The sequence below is a fragment of the Coloeus monedula genome (genome assembly GCF_965178545.1).
Source record: "Coloeus monedula genome assembly, chromosome: 5".
In the NCBI taxonomy this organism is placed as follows: domain Eukaryota; kingdom Metazoa; phylum Chordata; class Aves; order Passeriformes; family Corvidae; genus Coloeus; species Coloeus monedula.
Window position 1 is genome coordinate 16060157 of NC_138785.1, and position 19106 is coordinate 16079262.

The 19106-nt window shown below is 40.5% G+C and overlaps 1 protein-coding gene across 2 annotated transcripts; it reads left to right on the plus strand.

Annotated features, from left to right (window-relative positions):
* The first annotated feature begins 1095 nt into the window (after window positions 1-1095).
* PRMT9 (protein arginine methyltransferase 9) lies at window positions 1096-16776 on the plus strand. Of its 2 annotated transcripts, XM_082282678.1 has the most exons (14): window positions 1096-1194; window positions 1459-1575; window positions 2092-2304; window positions 2727-2875; window positions 3746-3982; window positions 4493-4660; window positions 5744-5846; window positions 6953-7059; window positions 8954-9146; window positions 12865-13048; window positions 14190-14901; window positions 15590-15743; window positions 16139-16261; window positions 16447-16776. In XM_082282678.1, the coding sequence occupies exons 3-14, from the start codon at window positions 2119-2121 to the stop codon at window positions 16660-16662; spliced, it is 2532 nt and encodes an 843-aa protein (XP_082138804.1). In that variant the 5' UTR covers window positions 1096-1194; window positions 1459-1575; window positions 2092-2118; the 3' UTR covers window positions 16663-16776. The 2 variants fall into 2 exon arrangements, with proteins under 2 accessions (XP_082138804.1, XP_082138805.1); XM_082282679.1 differs by lacking the exons at window positions 1096-1194; window positions 1459-1575; window positions 2092-2304 and having other exon boundaries at window positions 2746-2875; window positions 3664-3982.
* Window positions 16777-19106: the final 2330 nt, after the last annotated feature.

Below are 19106 nucleotides of genomic sequence, written 5' to 3' on the forward strand. Positions count from 1 at the left end.
CTTTGGAGCTCAGTCCTCATATGAAGTATTTGATACTTTTTGATACTGATACTTGCACATCCTCATGGACTTCATCCAGCTCAAGTGCTGGTTTTGCCAGTTGTTTTAGATTTTTTTCTAGCACGACTTTCCTCTATCAGAATTTGATTGTCATGTCATTCAGGTTTCCTTTTCTGAATTTTTTTGGGGCCACTTGTCTCAAAATATTTGTAGACTTCCCCCCTTATAACGTTATAGAGCAATAATTAATTCCACTGTCGATTACAGTTCAGCTGCTACAGTGTTCCATTTAGGCTCATGTTCCCACTCCATATGTGCTCTTTTCATCTTGTTCAACATGCTGGCCTGGCATTTTTACACAACGCTCATTTGTTTCCAAAACGGGAATGCACACACAATATCCACAGCTGTAAAAGCGTGGAAGAGCTGCATTCATGCTTTAAAAGGGAAAAGTAAAGATGAGCAGCGTCCAAACACTTCTTAATTAGTAAACAATGCCACGGCCTGTTCCTGTCGCTGTCCCAGAAGCAGGACATGACCAAATGAACTCTGCGCTCCAGGGCTCTGAATGGGGCTGTTCCCCGGAGCAGACAACTCCACAGAGAAGGCAGGTGGTGTCACAGGCATGGGAGGGAGCAGGGTAAGGAATTTGAGATATGGAGCAAAGCTCTGAATTTTGCTCCTCGCAATCTGCTGCTGCCGAGCAGAGCTGCCAGTCAAAGGTCCAAGAAGAGCTTGTTTCTGACTTAAAGCCTGTGTTGTCCTCATCTGAGGTTCTCGGGACTTACCAAGAGGGGAATTAAAATTAAGCGTCAGGAGCACCGTGACTACAGGGCAGTGGAGGGAGGCGGTGTCTACACAGCGCTGGGCAACATTTAAGGTGGTGGTTCTTTCGCGCTAGCGGAGCAGCCCCGAACAGCACGGAACGGCAGGGGACTGCATCGGACCTTGCTGCGGATCCCTTCTGCAGCCCTGCGTCAGCACGAGCTGCACTGCCACCTTCCAAAGGGTTGGATACGGGCAGAGAAAGGAGGCGGGGAATGAAAACACCTTTAGCGCTGAGCGTTCACGCCCGCCCGGCGCCTGCGCGATGGCTCCGGCTCGGTCCCGGCATGGCGGCGGCCTGGGAGCGCCGCTCCGCGCACGGCCCCTGACGGACGGCCCTGGAGCAGGGGATGGATGGCCCTGGAGCAGGTGATGCCCCAGAGCAGGGGAAGCTCGCACCTCCCCCGCAGCTTCCCGGGGCAGCCCCTTGTGGGGCAGCGCCTGGAGCCATGCGGCCCCTCGGCCGCCGTGCCCCGGCGCCACATGCGAGCGGTGGGGCCGCCCTGACTGCGAGTCCCTGCTGGGGCGCGCTTGCGCGGCCGAGCTTTGGTCTGCGTTTTGTTATTCATTTTATTTTTAAGAAAACGGGGGGAAAAAAAAGCCTAGTCGTGATTGGTACTGTGTTTCTTGCAGTCCCTCTCCACGAAACCTTCGTGTTCTTCAGCATTGGGACACATTTTGACCTACTGAAGCCCTGCTCAGCTGAGTACTTTTAGAAGTTACAGTGGTAACCCAGGAAGGTATAAAAATGTAAGTTTTGGTTCTGGTCACTCTTTTTAATGTTTTCTTAAAGGAAAAAATAGCCGCGGTACTTTGTTTAAAATAGCTGCGACCTCATTAGCTCTTTCTGTGAGGCTTTCCTTTATGAAGATGCTGTTGTTCAAGGAGAAAAAATTTAACTTGCAGATTTTGTGGTTGATTGTGAAATTCATGAGTGCATGAACTTCCAGCGTGCACAACCGTTTGGTCAGAGACGTGCTAAAATGTTTTTTAAGAAAATAAATTTTACAAAGCCAGAAATGTAATCCTGTTTCTGGGACCTGGTTTAACGTAGATGTGGTGCCCACTTGACTTTTGAGTGGTGAGCACTCAGAACTGATGAAATTATCAGTGGCATGAAGACGAGATGTTTTTGGGAGGAAAGACGTCTTTACTAAATGCCAGTGAAAACAAAAATATTTTTTGATCTGTCAACTTTGTGTACAAACGTTTTGGTCTACAGCATATAGTATGTGTGACTTTTTTTCTTTTTCTTTTTTTTTTAAGAATAAGTGAGTATTAACATCCTTCAGAATGCCCAACTCCAATGCCAAACTTTACAGTAACCACAGGGGTGGTCGGGAAGCCAGCAGACGGGAATTGGTTTCCAGATCTTTGCAGAGTGCTCAGCATTGCCTGGAGAACCAGGATTTTGGAACTGCATATGCTCACTATCTCCTGGTACTAAATCTAGCTCCTGAGTTAAAAACTACTGTCAAAGTAAGTGCTCTTCGAATTACTTGAACTTTTATTTATTGTAATTCTTTTGAGGTCTTTGTGACGTGTTTTGTACTTGTGATTTGTTACATGTAACAAGTTTCTGCTTTTATTTTGAAGACAGAATTGGAAAATCAGGAATAATTGGGATGGCCAATGACTTTAATAAGCTCTGTATGCTTATATGGAGGGAGTTCATAGAATCTTTTAGTCTGTGTGTGTCAATCACATTTAATAAAAACTGGGCCTTGTTAGTCCTGGAGCATGCATTATTATACACGCAGGCTTTTAGTAAACACTTCTGGGAGCTGATCCTCATGTGTGGGTGTCCAGGTGTATGTCAGGACACCTCTAGATGTTTTCAGGGCTCAGTTCCCTACTTCTGGTAACTCCCAGCATCTCAGTGGTCTGTGTTTATTTTCTAGGAAACATTTCAGTTTACTCTCTTTAAATGGGCAGAAGAACTGGATTCGCTGGCACGGATTCAAGATCTGTTTAACTGCTATGAACAAGCACTTGAACTGTATCCCAACGATGAAGTGATCTGTAACAGTATGGGAGAACATCTCTTCAGGTTTGTAGTGATGTATATGCAGTTTTTGTAAGGTTCATGTTGTAAATACAAGCACATTCACATCTGCTTGTCTAAAATAGCTTAAAAAGAGTAGGCAGTGCTAAAATAAATGTTGTTAATCACAACAAAAGTGGAAAAAAAAAAGCCACCATGTTTGGTGTTGCTCAGGTCTTCTAAGGCTGGAATTTTAAGACTGAAATCATAGATTGTAATCCAGGTGGTTTTAGTTAGGTTTGCTTTTTCTGATTTCTTTGTTTTAAAGGAACACCTCACTGAGCATTGTATTAAAATGTATATGTATATTTGATAGATCTGGAGCTTTTTTCAGTGCTGTCTGATTTGAGATTATGCTGTAGGTATCATAAAAACTTGATTCAAATTCACAGTTTGGTTACTTTTTGATTTCTTTCCATTTTTTTCAAAACTGGCACTTAATGCAAAAGCTGGCAACTCAAAATTTTGTGGTTTTGCAGAATGTTCCAGGTAAATAGAGTAAAACAGTTTTGGGGTTTATAGCATTCTCTCGAGTTGATTATGTGTGAGACTGGATTGCAGACCTGCTGCTGTCATGTTGTTGCAGTGAGTTCTTGTAAATAAAACCTGTTTTACTTTGTCAAAGGATGCAGTAGTGGATGAAGGTTGGTGCACACAATGGTATTTCTGACCTGGCTTTGCATTTTACAGTGACTCAATGTACAGCTATAAATCATTCTTTTTCATAAAGTAATGCCAGTGTTTTCTAAAGATAATCTTTCTAACTCAGGCAAAATATTTCTGTTGTCTTTCAGCTGACATAAGACCTCTTTACAGACCCTCAGATGTTCACAGCTGCATGCATACTTTCCATTTGTTTGTCAATTTTCCTCTTAGAATGGGCTTCAGAGATGAAGCAGCTGGGTATTTTCATAAAGCAGTGAAGCTCAACCCCAACTTTGCCGATGCCAAGGAGAATTTTTACCGCGTTGCAAACTGGCTGGTGGAGCGCTGGCACTTCATCATGCTCAACGATGCCAAGAGGAACCTCACCTACCTCAAGGCCATTGAGAATGCTGTCCGCTCAGGGAGCAAATCTGTCCTGGATATTGGAACGGGAACAGGAATTTTGAGGTATGCCTCAATGCACATTTCACATGAATTTGATAGAGAAGTATTGGCTGCCTGACAAAATTCAGCTGAGAGTGGAAAAAATAACTACTTTGATCCTTTTATGGAGACAAAACTTAAGAAAGCAAACAAAGCTTGCAGAAGCCAGTGAGTCTGGAGATGAGTGACTAGTAGTAGTTTTTGAACCTTTTTTCATTATTTGTTGCAGATGCTTTTTGTGTCAGTAAGTGCTGTATAAATCGAATAACTCACATTGGTTTTGAAGTTGTAATGTTACTTGTCCTGTCTTCAAATACTGACTGTAAAGAGTGGATTCAGCTTAGCTGGGAGAGTGCCCTTATGCTAACTGTGGTGGTTTTTTTGGTGGTAACGTATCAAGAGGATATCAACTTGTGCAATATCACTGTTCACACAAGAGATACCAGTTCATTTAATGATGATTTTTAGACTTGAACTGGTAGAAATATGAAGCAGATGTAGAGGAGGGGAAAACCCCTGATTCTTGTTTTCCAGTATGTTTGCAAAAAAGGCGGGAGCATCTTTTGTCTATGCCTGTGAATTATCCAAAACCATGTATGAACTTGCCCGTGATGTGGTGGCAGCCAATAATATGGAAAGAGAGATCAAACTTCTGCATTTGAAGTCACTTGATATAGAAATCCCAAAGCACATACCTGAAAGGTACGTTGTTGCTTTCTCTTCTGATACTATTCTGAGTTTGCTCTTAATTTCAAGAAAATAGGAAATGCCTTGTGACCTAAACAGGAAATAACACTGTTGTGATATTACTCATAATGTGGGAAGGTTCTCTGTATCTTTTATGTGTTTAAAGAGCAGAAACGACAACATATTCTTCAGATCATCCTAATTTCTGTGGTAGATCAACGATGTCGTAAATTAAGGAATTTTAATTCTTTGATGGTGGGAGCTTTGGGGCATGTGTAATTATACTGCAGCAAGAGGAAAAAAAATCAGGTTACTATGTCATAAAAGTATTTTAACACACTTTTATACTTCTAACATCTGGCTCACTTCTGCAGCCTTTGAATAGGATGGAGTTACTAACATTTAATAAAGTGTCTGGTGATGGTAAAGGCTCATGATATGAAATGATGAAGCTCCTGGTTTAGGCCAATCAAGCCTTTCTAATTGTGTTAGCTGAGCTACAGTAACACATATATCCCTTTAGTGTATATAATGAGTTACTAGATGTCAACTATTAATAAATGAATTAGTGCTGTTCTGGAAGTGTCTTCTCTTATTATGCTGTATGCTTTTTGGTTTAATTCCAGAGGATTTAAGATTTAGTTGTTAGTCTGTGTAGGAATTTTATTGTGCTTCGATTATAGTTTTGGGGGTTTTAATTCCTTTTTATACACATGCATGAATACATACTGTTGCACAAAATATATATTCTGCAGTTATCATTGGCTGTGTGCCCAGGCTGAAACATCTTCCTGTTTTGCCTAGATTCTTCCCACACGATTTATTTATAAATGCTGAGCAAGAAGCTTTACAGTAAATTCTTGCTCAATATTTGCTCTCTTCTATCTGCATCTTCAATAACTTCTAACAACAATTCAAAACACATAATTTTTTGGAAGAATTAAATTGCCCGTATGTACTCAAACTCCAGAATGCTGGTAGAAGTTTTGCTCTGAGCTCATACTGGTATGGTGGAGTTTTTCCTTTAAAAGAACGATTGATTGTTGACAGGAGTGTTTGTTATATGTTCTATTTCATGGTGTTCTTTTTCATGTCTAGAGTTTCCTTAGTTGTCACAGAAACAGTGGATGCTGGCTTATTTGGAGAAGGAATTGTGGAGAGCTTGATACATGCTTGGGAACATCTGCTTTTACAACCAAAGGTAGGTGATGTGGGTACCTGTGCATGTGCACACATTCCAGGCATATGGGAATGACAAACAGTTGTCTTGTAAGTATTTCATTCCTTTTGGTATGCTAAAAATGAGTGATCTGGGCTTGTTCCATGAATTTGATTTTGGTGAGTGGCAGTGAGGCAGAACATACATTGTATTTCTGTGACCTCTGTGTTCTGAATAAACAGGTATTTGCAAAGCATGTTTCCCTGATGTAACCTTCCATCATCACAGGTGGTTCAGTCTTCATCACTATTCATTCATTTATTTTAAATTTTTCTTGTCCCCCATCTTTGTAAGTAACACCAAAGGAGTTTATGTGCTTTTGTTAACACAGTTTTCCTGCAAGTTTGATAACAACCTGGTCATTTTCAAGGGCCAACTAGTAGCAGAAAGGCATGTTAGTCAGTCTAAGCAGAAAATGCTGAGTTATGATAGAATTATTTCTGATTGTAACACTAGGAAACACTCAATTATAATTTGGTAAATAAATTGATTTCTTTTTTCTGATTTGAGCCTTTTTGGAAGACTGAGCAATTCCACTGGGTCTCAGATTTTGCTTTGTGTATTTTGTGGTTTTGCTAGTACATTAAGCAAAGTAATATGATACGGAGTCTTACATAGCTTAATCTCTGTTACATCTTATAAAATAGAAGGACTTCTCTTTATTTTGTCCTTGCTTTGATTCCAGTTCTTTAAAAAAAAGTTTTAGCTGGCTAAAACCTTTTGTGTTGTATTGAATTGAAACTGATGACCTCTAGTGTTAAGTACAGGAATAATGCATAAAAGAAAAGTCTTCAAATGTTTCAGTATACTCTTAACAAAATGAAGATTGAAAAACACCATTAGAGTTACACAGAGGAAGTAGTGGACTGAAAAGTAAAGCTTATGCCTGGTTATATTAAAACACTGTATTAAAAAAACTCCTTCAGTGGTCAACAGAATGCCAAAGACCAGTGACTTTACCAGTCACTAAGAACTTATTGATATTTTGACTGTCACTTGAATGGCTCACTAATATGTAACTTAGGCTTTTCAGTAATGGTAGAAAGAGGCTACTGTCTCATTGCATGTTGGTGTTCATGTTTTCACAGCCTAAAAACCAAAACATCTGTGCTGGAGACTATGGCAGAGTTATTCCTGCAAGTGCTACAGTATTTGGGATGGCAGTGGAATGCAAAGAGATACGTAGACATCACAGGTGTGTTTAAACTCTAACACAGCTTGAACCCATATTTTTTATTTGGGAAGAGACTGGTTGTTTTTATTGACCATTTCTCATTTACTGTGCTCTTTATTTTTTGAATGGATGATTATCTGTTTCACTAAAAAGATAACTGCTCTCACCCTCCCTACCCCTTTTCCAGGCTTTTTTTTTTGCCCCACCTCCCTACCCCTTTGAGGTTCAGATTTTCTGGACCCCTTAATCATACAGTTATGCTGAAATACCTGTCTCTTAACACATGCTAAAGAAATTTAATTCCTTCATAGTAACATTACTTCTCAGTTTCTGAATTGGAGATTCTTGGATTAACACTTGGCCTTTATCCTCATTTTACCCTCTTTATAATCTGCTCCATGCCTCACTTCTGGATCTAACCCTTCTAGGATTGTGTAAAGCCTAAGTGTTGATAACCTCAGCTGTCATTATCTGTCTGAATGTCCTTTGCCCAATTCTGAACTGGCATACAGTAGGGGTTCTTTGCTAAGACAGATTCTGACTGTGTATCCATTACTTGCATATTTATTCTCATCTTTTAGAACAATATGGAGACAGTCTCTGTCTGAGAGGTTTGGACTTGATGTATTTTGTTTAGGATTAATATTGTTGTAGATTAGAGAAAATACTAACTTTTAGAGGAGCTCCAGTGCACTGGATGAAAAGCAGCCAGGCTGCATCACTGATTTTTCTAATGCAGTAGACCTGGAAAGTGGCCAGCAAGAGACAGAAGTTCCTGTGGTAGATGGTCACAGAATAATTTCTTTGAGAAGTTAATTATTCATCAATTAGAAAAGGTTTTGCCTTGAAACAGGGCATTGACCATTCCTTACAAAATTTAAATGGAATGAAAGTTAATTTGCTTTTAACTTTGGATTGTTGAATTGATGTTCTATTTTAATAGCTTAAGGTGACTAGCAGGACTGAAGTGATTATCACAAATTAATTACATGCTGTAGGAAAAGAAAAAGGCTCTTCTAAATTTCTTGCCTTTATAGTTTGAGATCCCTTTTTGCTCCAGTAAGAATATTTAAGACTATTTTAACAAGTCCTGTTTTTATGTAAAACACTTGCATGTTCTCAGATTTAAACTATGCAGATCTCTTTGAATTATTCTCATGTGCCTGCCTTCACGTTTCCCTACATGTTTTCACAATCTACAGGAAAACTTTGGGGGTCGGATGTTTTTTTCTGAGCAGGAGGCCTAATGAAATAGCAGTGTGGAAGTATCTCTTTTCTCATGACTTTTATATCATCTAGCACAGTTTCTGCCTTGTACAATTAATACAACTTTTATTTGAGCTTTTCTTCATGCTTTAATTTTTTTTTTTTTTGAGTGGTTAGAAGTAGATGTAGAGCCCAGAACTGAACGAATACATGAGGTTTAAAAGGTTTAAAAGTGTGTTTAATTTATCATCAAACACTGATTCATCTTGCTGAGAGAGGGAATCCCCTTTCAGTCCAATTGTTGATAATCTTGCATATCACAGCCATCTCTCTGTGTCTGATCTGATCTTCTACTTTGTATTCTGTCCCTTTCTTTTAGCAATTTTAAGTTATGCTTCATTGCTTGTGCTCTGATTGGTATTGGGTTTTTTTCCCTAAGATGTTGTGAAATTCTTAACATTTATTGGGCTTTTTCTTAGTTTCTGGTGACAGCATTCAGTGCTGGTTCTTGAAGGTGAGGTGCTTTTTCTGCACTTTAGAGCTACTCTGAACATGGCAAAAACCCCACAGAATTGTTTTAGTATTTTTTAGCTTCTCTATTCTAACACTGTATATTTAAAAATATTAGTCAGCCTAGGGAGAATTTCCTTTAGGTTTTTGGTCAAATTACTTGGAATTTCATTTCTCCTCTGTTTGCCTTTACTCCCAGAGTGGGAATGAAAGAAGTTGCTGGTGTGTGCTTGTCAAATTCAGTGCAGTTCTTCAGTCCCACATATGCTGCTGCTGGCTCAGAGGAAACTGTGGAGCCCTACACCACAGAGAAGCTCAGTCGTATTCCTGGGGGTTACAGAGCCCTCACAGAACCCTGTCAAGTCATGACAGTAGATTTCAATGATCTGCAGGTAATGATTTTTCTTACATCCTTCATAAGTAATCATTTTATGAATAATGAGAGTCTCGTATCTTCTTTGGTTTTGGGTTCAACTTCAGAAGTACAGAGTTGGCAGGGCTGCACTGAAATCCTCCGCTGGTTTTGATGCTTGTCTGGTTGTGTGGTGATGTGATTCATCAGATGACAGTCTGTGATTTTTTTGAAGATGGGTTTTTTTTGTTTGTTGGGCATAGTTTAGGGGACTATATAAACTACCTCACCATAAGATCAAACAGCTGCCAGACTCAGTACAGGGAGGGGGAGGAAAGATGTGGTAGACCCATCATGATTTATGCAGTTGTGGAGTTGGCTTAGTTTTATTCCTCTAAAGTCAGTCTTCAAGAAACTCTTGAAGACAGGAGAAAGGCTGTATTTTCCATCTGGGATAAACATGTAAATGTTGATGGATAAGTGTAAAAGAGGAGATAAAGGAAATATCCTATTCAACCATTCGATTCCACATTTCAGCTCCTTTGTATCTTAGGGTATTTCTGTTATAGGGCATTCTAAAATCTAGTAGCATTATTTTGTGTATTTAACACAAAATACATTTGTATGTGTATGCTAAATAGGCTTGAACTGGAAGGCAAGGAGCTGAGCCCCCTGCAGCTGAGCTTGCTGAAAAGATGATACATCTGATCTCTGGTGTGCTTCTTGCTCATTGACCTGTGGTGAGGAGCTAGCATTGAGTCAGAGCTTAAAATAGATCCTGTTATATAAATGAAATTATTCTTGGCTGCTGCTTGGCCAGGAGTTGCAGTTTCTGAATTAATAGCTTTTCCTAGTTGGCTTGTCTGACATCCTGAGATTAAAAATGAAATAAGACAAGGCTCTTCAGTATACTATTGGGAGCAATCTCTGTGACCTAATGTTGCTTCTGCTTCCAGCTTCAATAAAAAGCTATTGCTCTCATCTGAGAGATGTCTGTTCTTAAGCATCTGCCTGCTGGCAAACATGTAAAGATAATTTTGAAAAGTAAAGAACAGTGTTATTCTTTAAATCATGTTTCAGAACTGCTCCTTTGAAGTTTCAGTTAGACTAATGGAGTGTTCCTGTCATGAAATGTTAAGGTATCATAAGTAAAAAGGAGGAAATGCCACTGTTACAAATCACTGATGTGGTTAGTAATCCTTTGTTTGTTGTTACTTTGTTTGTTTGTTACTTTGTCACTGGGCAAATGTGGCAGTTCCAAACACTGGTAGGTTACTTTCAGCATGGATTTTTTTTTTGTTGTTGTTTTTGTTTTGGGGGGTTTGTGTGTTTTGTCATGGCCACACCTGGATGTTCAATCAATACAGCTAAAACTGAGAAAAAAATTGTCTTTGTTCCTACTGTAATAAGAAAAAATCCTCCTAAACTTAAAAACAGTATCAGAATTACCTACTAAGGACAGAAATTCAGATAAGAAATCACTTAGCACTAGTAAGGTAATTTCTAAGACGTATTTTCTAAAGTCCTATTTCAAAGAACTAGAGGGCTGTTCCATTTATTCTGCTTGTGCTAACTATCCAGACCTAAACTGGCAGAACAGAGAAGGCAGCTTAAAATACAGTACAGCAGTGTTTCTCAAACTGAGTTGTAGGAGACTTCAAAGACATTAGTACAGATCAGAGAAATAATAAGTCAAAATTCACAAATAATAATTTTTAAAAAGCAGCTGCTTTATGGCAATGACTTTATTACTGCTGTTACTAGCAGCAGCAGCTCAGTCCCTCCCCAGCAGGGGAATGAGGTGTGGCTGTAATTACAGGCTGCAGGCACTTGCACCCAGCCAGGTGCTACCTGTGTGCATGTTTGCTGGCAGCAGATCAGTGCCACTGGCAGGGGAAGTGTTTACCTCTGCAGCCAGTAATTAAACCTCAGTCTCACTTTCAGGCCCTAAAGGAACTGTGCTTTTGCCAACAGTTACAGATTTTGGCTCTTTCTAATCCTTCATGAGGAGTTGTGGTGTGGAGTATGTGAGAAATTGTGGATCAAGACATAGGAAACTTGATAACTGCATTCTTTCTGAAGATTTTCCTTCTGTTTGTAGTGCCATTTACTACTTTAACTGGAAGCTGTCTTTTTCTCCTTCAGAGGATATGTGGCATAACATCATTTTGGGGTTTTACTGCTTATTCCTGTGCCGTTGCTTTATTTCCTTTGTTCTCTCTTTAACAGGACTACTTGATAAATTGCCATCCTGATGTGCTGTGGCTGTTTAAATCTGTAATTGGCATAAATAATAGAAGAAGGTTTATAAAGTGGCAAGTGTGAGGAATAAATACGGGTTAGCAGCGTGGCAGAGAGCAGTGAAAGCTGAAATAAGCCTTCAGATGGGTTTTTAAGTGATGGCAATGTGACACTGCAGTTACTAGAACCCACTGGATGAGAACCTTGGGCCTGCTGCTTCTGAGGAATAATCAGGAGGAATAGTTTTAATATTAAATACGCTTTTATACTTCTCCCAGCTTCCCAGAAACCAAGAACCAGATGCATGCTTGTGCTCTTGCTGTCCTGTTTCAAGGGGCTTGATGCTAGAAAAGCTTCAACTTACTGCTCTTTTCCTCACTAGTTGAGGAGGTACCACAAAGATGACTGGCAGCAAAGCACTTCTATTGAAGAACAGTGAGAGCTTACTGTGAACTTTGTTAGCATCCAGTAATTTTAACTTGCCCATTGTTCAGCCATCTCTCAGTTGTGAGAAGGGGGATAGACAAGTTCTTGGAGAACACAGAGCGAAGAGGGGAAAAATAAAAAATCCAGCATGTGACAGCTACTCGTACCCTCAGAGTGGGACATGAACTTTTCTTTTGCCATGTATATTTTAAGATTGAAACTTAAAGAGGACAAGTGTTGACATAAGCAGATCAGGAAGTTGATAAATGTTTTGGAAGGGCTATTACTAAGCAGAATGGTTGTGACTGAGAGAACCTTTAGTCCCTTGTGCTTGACCTCCTGTTAATTGGTTTATACTGGAACTAAAACATTAGTGCTGATCCTTTTGTGCTTGTGAATGTTGGTAGCAGAAGGTAATTCTTGAGAAAAAGAAATTGTATGTGGAAAGAGACTTAATTCCTGTTACATATTTAAAACATTTTAGGAGTATTGGAGAATTTATAAATGATCCCTTTAGGGTAGACCTTAAGGTTTTCCCAGTAGTGAAATTGTACATGCATGAGTTTTTACACAAGGCCTACAGCCCAGACAGCAGATAAAACACCCTCAAAGGTGTTTGACTTCCTGGTTTTATAATGATTTTGCAAGCCTGTGTTTGAGCAAATTCAGTGCTTGCACACAGTATTTCTAGAACTGGTTGAACACAGGTTTTAAGTGAAACATGTACCTAAGCATTGGCTTGAGTCCAGCTCAAAAGACTGGCTCTGTTTTATTCCTTCTCATAAGGCAAGCCCTGCCAGTCTGAAGTACTTCTTGCAGTTTTGGGTGGGTTTAAATGTGTGTGTTCTAAGATGTAGGTGTGTTTGCTTCTATGGCTCACGGATGCAGGTTGTCCATGTGGGAAATGGCTCTTGCATGTGGGAAGACAGTTCCTGTGCTAGTGAGTACTCATGATGATAATTGGTGTTGTAGAGGCTTGGTAACTTCAAGTTTCTGTTGGGTGCCCTCATGGATTGGTGCAGAAATTTTGGATGATTTAGTTTAATAAAACCAAATTTTTATTCATTTTTTCCTCTTTCTTCTTTTGTCAGGAGCTGAAAAGCCTGGCAGCTAGAAAGCCCTGGAAGCTCAGCCTGCCAGTCACTGAAGGAGGAATACTGGATGCTATTGTGGTGTGGTTTGTACTGCAGCTGGATGATGAACACTCTCTATCAACAAGTCCCAGCGAGGAAACTTGCTGGGAACAGGCAGTGTATCCTGTGCAGGGCCTCCTTGGTACGTCCTGTGGGTTTGCTTGTTGTGGTACATTAACTTGGTTTCATTTTGGGCTTTTTTTTTTCATTTTGATAAATTAGCTTTTCTCAGAGACTAAGAAGTCTAAATAGGATTACAAGTTCAACAGCAAGTAGCTGTGAGGTGGTTCCTGATCATGTTTCTGGTCTGTAGTGTACAGTCCCTGCATCAGGGCTTGTTCGTGGGACTCTGCTGTGAAGCAGATGAGATCTGGGAGAGTACTTTTCAATAACTTTGGGGTTTTTTCTATACTGAATTTAGTGCATTGTGGAGCACCTCCAAAAAGTGGGGCTACTGGCTCACCTGGTGAACATGTGACTTGGGGGTGGGGGGGGGAAGGTGAGGGAGAAATTGCCAGCTGCTACTGCCACAAAACCAAAACTATTGCTACCTAACCAAAAATATTCCTACCTTCCCCTTGCCCCATGTGGGACTCAGCTTGAATACTCTCCACATACAGGCATTGGCGGTGCCATTTTTAGCAGCGTCTACTCTCTATTCACCCACTTTTTATTTTCCTGTTTCCTAGAATCTTAGAGTATCTCAGGCTGGAAGGGACCCATAAAGATCCTAGAGTCCAGCTTCCTGCTTCTCACAGGACTACCTAAAATTAAATCACCTGACTCAGAGCATTGTCAGGTGCTCCTTGAACCCTGTCAGGCGTGGTGCTGTGACTGCTGCCCTGGGAAACCTGTTCCAGCCCTGATAATCCTGTGGGTGAAGGACCTTCTCCTAATGTCCAATCTGAACTTCCCTGATGCAGTTTCATTCCATTTCCTTGGGTGCTGTCTCAGAGAAAGATCAGCACCTTCCCGTCCACTGCCACCCTTGAGGGGGTTTTCAGCTGTGATGAGATCTCCCCTCAGCCTGCTCTTCCCCAGGCGGAACAAAACAAGTGCCCTCAGCTGCTCCCATAAGTCTTGCCCCTGAGGCCTTTCTCTATCTTGGTCACCCTGCTCTGGACACACTCTAATGGTTTTATGTACTCATATTGTGGCACAGATAGGAACAAATGAGATAATGTGGCGAGTGGGTTGCTTTGTTTGTCTTAAGCACTGTATGGCTCTTCAGTGGTGTGTCTGTAAAGTAACTGACATGATTTTTTTTATGCTCTTTTGCCAAGATTATTCTGTGAAGACTGGAGATACTGTGATGATGGAAGTTTGCTGCCAAGACTGCTACTTGAAGATCCAGAAGATTTCTTCTTTGCCTTCAGAGTGTGGGATGGATTTCAGTGACAGAGACGACACGCCGAGTTTGGGCAATGAGGCTGAATTATGTAATGCTCTGGCTGGACTTCAGACAAGCACCAAACAGGATGGCAATGCTCCAGTGTGTGTGCTGGAGTCCACAGAAATAGCCCTGCTCAATGACGTACCCTACCACGAGTGCTTTAAAGCTGCCATGAGCAAAGTGCTGGTGTCACTAAATCCAAGTAAGGACTTGCACTCCATGGACATTGATGGACATGGCAGTGGGATAAACCTCCAAGAGGATCAAAACAAGAGTTCTCTAGATGTAGATCCTAATGCTTTCTACATTTTAGATGTATCTGAAGGCTTCTCCATCCTGCCAATTATAGCTGGCAAGCTTGGACCAGTTAGAGCCTACAGTTCTGTTGAGAAAGAACAGCATCAGGCAGCACTTCATGTCATTGCAGAAGCAAACCACTTCCCTAAGGAAACATTAGAGTTTTGGCTCAGCCACTTAGAAGAAGAAAGTATGGTGCTACAGAGACCCAAATCAGACAAATTGTGGAGTATTATTATCTTGGATGTTATAGAGACATCAGGTTTAATCCAGCAGGAAGTGATGGAAAAGGCTGCAATATCCAGGTACAGTATAAAAGGACAAAATTATTTCTAGGAATCTGTAATTACCTGAAAAATTTTGAGAATATTCCTTGTAACTATGGAATTACTGTTATGCTGCTTCTGTAGAGAAAAGTTTTTTTCCTTGGATTGAAACCTCCTAGTGTTTCTGGCATGACCATTGTATACATTATAATTTCTTAAATCAAGATTTCACTATCTCAGATTTATCTTTTTTTTATGCAGGAATATGAATGGATGATCATATCCCTTGGTCTGTCAGAAGTTTGCAGGATAGCAGTAATAACCAAGGCAGCTTTTAGTGCAAGATTAGAAAAGCCCAGATTCCTGTACGTGTCAAATGGTTGTGGGAACAAACTGGTCCTGCTAGAAGACAAACACATGGTGTTAGAACAGCCAGGGAAGCAGCAGCAAAGCTAGCTGTTCCTCACAGCAGGAGGAGTAGGAAAGAAGGCAGAGCAGGAGAAGTAAAATAATGCAAATGGGTAATTAAGTGTGAAATGGATTTATCCCCTTTTGTGGGCCTAGGGAAACTTGTCTGTTAACCTTCATGCATAGTGATGGCACGTCCTGCTTAGGAGCACTGGACTTCAGAGGAACAACTAGCGTGCTTTTCTCAAATGTAGTTACTGTTCTTTCATTCCTGTTGATTGATCAGCTTTACAGGTGTAATCTCTGTCTCATTTTACAGGTGTTTACTTCACAGTGGTGGGAAGATTTTCCCACAGTATGTGTTGGTATATGGGATGCTTGTAGAATCGGAGTCTCTGTTGCTGGAGAGTGCTGTTCAAGGAACAGAACCAACTCTGGGGTTTAATATAGCCCCTTTTATCAACCAGTTCAAGGTAGGAAGCTGGTGGGTGGCTTCCAGGCATGGTTTCAAAGCTGCAGCTGTTTTATGTTTGGTGTAAACTGTAAGAAAACACTGTTGAAATTATCAGGAGAGGTTTTTGTGACTACACAGGGACCTTGAAGTAAACTAGAATGGGTGATGTTTGTTTTAGAACTGGGGTGGAAGTTTTGTCCCAGTTAATAAACAGAAGAGTGGCTGTGCTGTTACTGTTCCCAGTCAATTCTATTCCAGTGTTTTGAAAGGCATTAGAGGGCTGGATTTTGCATTTCTGTCTATCTCTGACAGGCATCACAGTAATTCCTGGCAACTTTTGTGTTATAATTAAGTTTTCTACCTTTTCACTTGGTAATGGCTGTTGCTGCCTGAAGTTCTGGTCTATACTCTTAGGTACCTGTTCGTGTGTATTTGGATCTCTCCACGTTACCCTGTGTACCCTTGAGCAAGCCAGCAGAGCTCTTAAGGCTGGATCTCATGAACCCTCTGCTGAACAGCCCTAGCAGAGAAGTGAAGGTGAGTTCTGGAACCCAAACCTAACTGCTCTTCTGCAGCGCTGCTCCTTAATTGCTCCTGTGGGTTGAACATTTCAGTGCAGGATTTCCTTGCCTGCAGCTGTCTCTGAAAAGGATTGAAATGGTTTAAACTACTTCCTTTTCAAAGAGCATAGTATAACAGATTATTATTTTAAATATTTTTAGATACAAATTTGTAAGTCTGGCCGCGTCACTGCCATTCCCTTCTGGTATCACATCCATCTGGATGAAGACCATTGCTTGAACACATCTGATGAGTCCTCACACTGGAAACAAGCTGCAGTTGTTCTGGATGAGCCCATCCCAGTTCAGGCTGGAGATGAACTTGTGCTTGATGTCCAGCACCATAAAAGCAACATCAGCATTACAGTTAAAAGGTGAAGAATGTCCTGTGTGAAGTGATTTGTGCTTAATCGCCTATGCATAAACTGACAGTTCGTAACAACACTGCTGTTACTTTGTATTAAAGTCTAAATTTTATTTACTGATCAAAAAGGCTGTTTTGTTGCTTTAATAATAGATACTTAGGCTCCACTGGTGGACTAAAATTTGCACTGTAAAGGCACCGTACCAAGCAGTTAGAGGAGATACTGTCTTCACTGCAGCACAGACCTGATTGCTGGCTCGTATAGTGGGACAGACTTCTGCTGCCAGGTCTGCTGTAGTGAGAAAAAAAAAGTATCCAGAGGCTTGTACCAGAAATAAACACCTGTGGCTGTTTGGGATGGAGTCCTTGCTTCTCAGACTGTGGTTCCACTTCTCAGTTGCCAAAGCCTTCTCTGTTAGTGTATTGAGATGTGAGCCTTGTGGGAGGACTGAACAGCATTCCAGCTGCAGTATCACAAGTCAGTCCTGCACGCAGACCATTCCAGAACGCTGTAAAGGAATGCTGTTGGGTAACTCAAGCTCTATAATGGAAGGTAAAACTGGTAAACTTTTTAGAATCCCCAGAGACTTTCTTCCAGGAATACAATGGGCATGAACTTGTCCGTATGAAAGTCGTATAAAATACATCCATCACTGCAGTACTCCTGACTATCTTCTACAGCAGTACGTCTTGGGGTAATGCAGGTAACCAATTCCTTCTAACTAAATTTATAACTAAGTGGAAGACTAATAAAAGCTTTGAACTCAGCACTGACTCTACCTCTGTAGAGAGGAGGAAGACTCTTAGCAAGATTTTTCTGTTGCTAAGCTTCTTTTTACTGTGCTGCCTGTTCAATGGAGAAGAGGCAATTTTGTGATCTTTAACATCAGCCTGTATAAAGAGCCATCCACAAAGGATTTTTCAAGAATGTCAGGGTCTGCTAAAGTCATTATATACTCTTCATTAGGTCAAACATTTCAGATAGTTTAACTTATTTCTATCTATCAATTTCTATTTATTTCTATCAAGTTCACTCAGTTTAACTTCTGGGACTGTTAGAGCTGGGGTTGTCCCAGCCTCAGCTGAACCTGCACCTGATAAATTGCTGTAATAAAGCTCCAGGTGGAAGGGGGGAAGAAACATCTCTATTTAATTTTTTTCCCAAGCAGAGGCACAAAGTCATGTTTTCTGAAGATAAAGTAACTGGATACTGTCCTTTATCCAAGGGGTACAATGCATAACAAAATGCAAGTGAATTATAGTAGGCCAGAGGCTTTTAATATTACATTAAAAAAAAAGTGCTTCTTAAACACAAAACCCAAAACCATGATCCATAAAATTTTAAGTTAGTCTGACACAACTACACTGGGCAGGTGCATGGTAATTGCACCAGAGTGTAGTTTTATAGGGAAGTGTTTAGGGTTCTTGTGTAGGAAGACCTGATAAAAACCATGCAGAGTGGGCTAGGTGTATTTATTAAGGTTTTAGTAACTAAGATGAAACCAAAATTACTTCAACACAAATGAAAGACATTCTAGTGTCCTTGAGTAAGGCAAGAGCAATCCTTACAACTTCTGATTAAACAACTTGGGGAGGAGATTTGGCATGCCATAAAACAACAGAGGAGTAATATGGTTAAGAGGAAAATTAACTATTTGCAAATGAGCTTTTTATATAATCCTCATAGGTTGTGCTGTGGAATACTGTGCTAGTGGTTTTCAAAAGACAGAGTAGGTATCGTTGCAAGATTTCTATTTTTTAAATTCAATAGCAGTCTTTAGGGAAAGCTATGGTCCTATAAGCTACTGCAATTAAAAAAATAACTTTTCTCCCATAAAAAAACCCAAATAAGCCAGAATATTATATTGTGCAAATAGAATAACTGAATAATAATAAAATAACTTAGTAGCTTTCCAGAAGTACTCTGAAAGAAGCAACCAAGACACTTAAATAGCTGTTTTCCTATCCAGGTCCCCTCAGTACCTTACTGAAGTTTTACACCAGACAGACATAAGTTCAAGTATTAAAAAACTTTGTCAGAGTGAGGTTTTTGAAGAGCTAGAACGTGGTAGCTACTCAGCTTCCAGCAGCCCTGCTCCCTCAGATAGTACTCCTACCCCTGCCCCTTTTCACCTGTACACGTGCAGGAAATCAGGTTATTTCTGGTAGTGGCTACAGTGAGTCCCAACACATTGTGAATCTGTATGAGTTGTTTCCTTTTAGAGCAAAGCTATTACATGCATAAGGTGATAGGTGCAATCAAGCACGGATAAGTAGATTCTGATTCTTCGTAAGCCCAAACAAGAACTCCCTGTACAGCACAAGCCATAAAATAGTGAAAGCACAAACTCTTGTAGCAGTTCTACTTAAGATCCTCCTCGTCCTCGAGGACAGTTGTAGTCATGTGTCATTCACACTCTTAAGTTACTGTAGCAGTAAATCAAATTGATAGAAGGTG

Excerpts from the sequence above, each read along its gene's own strand:
- PRMT9 (XM_082282678.1), top strand. The coding sequence starts at position 2,119 with ATGCCCAACTCCAATGCCAAACTTTACAGTAACCACAGGGGTGGTCGG. Across the intron at positions 9,147-12,864 it reads TAGATTTCAATGATCTGCAG|GAGCTGAAAAGCCTGGCAGC; the intron begins GTAATGATTTTT and ends TTCTTTTGTCAG. Across the intron at positions 13,049-14,189 it reads TCCTGTGCAGGGCCTCCTTG|ATTATTCTGTGAAGACTGGA; the intron begins GTACGTCCTGTG and ends TCTTTTGCCAAG.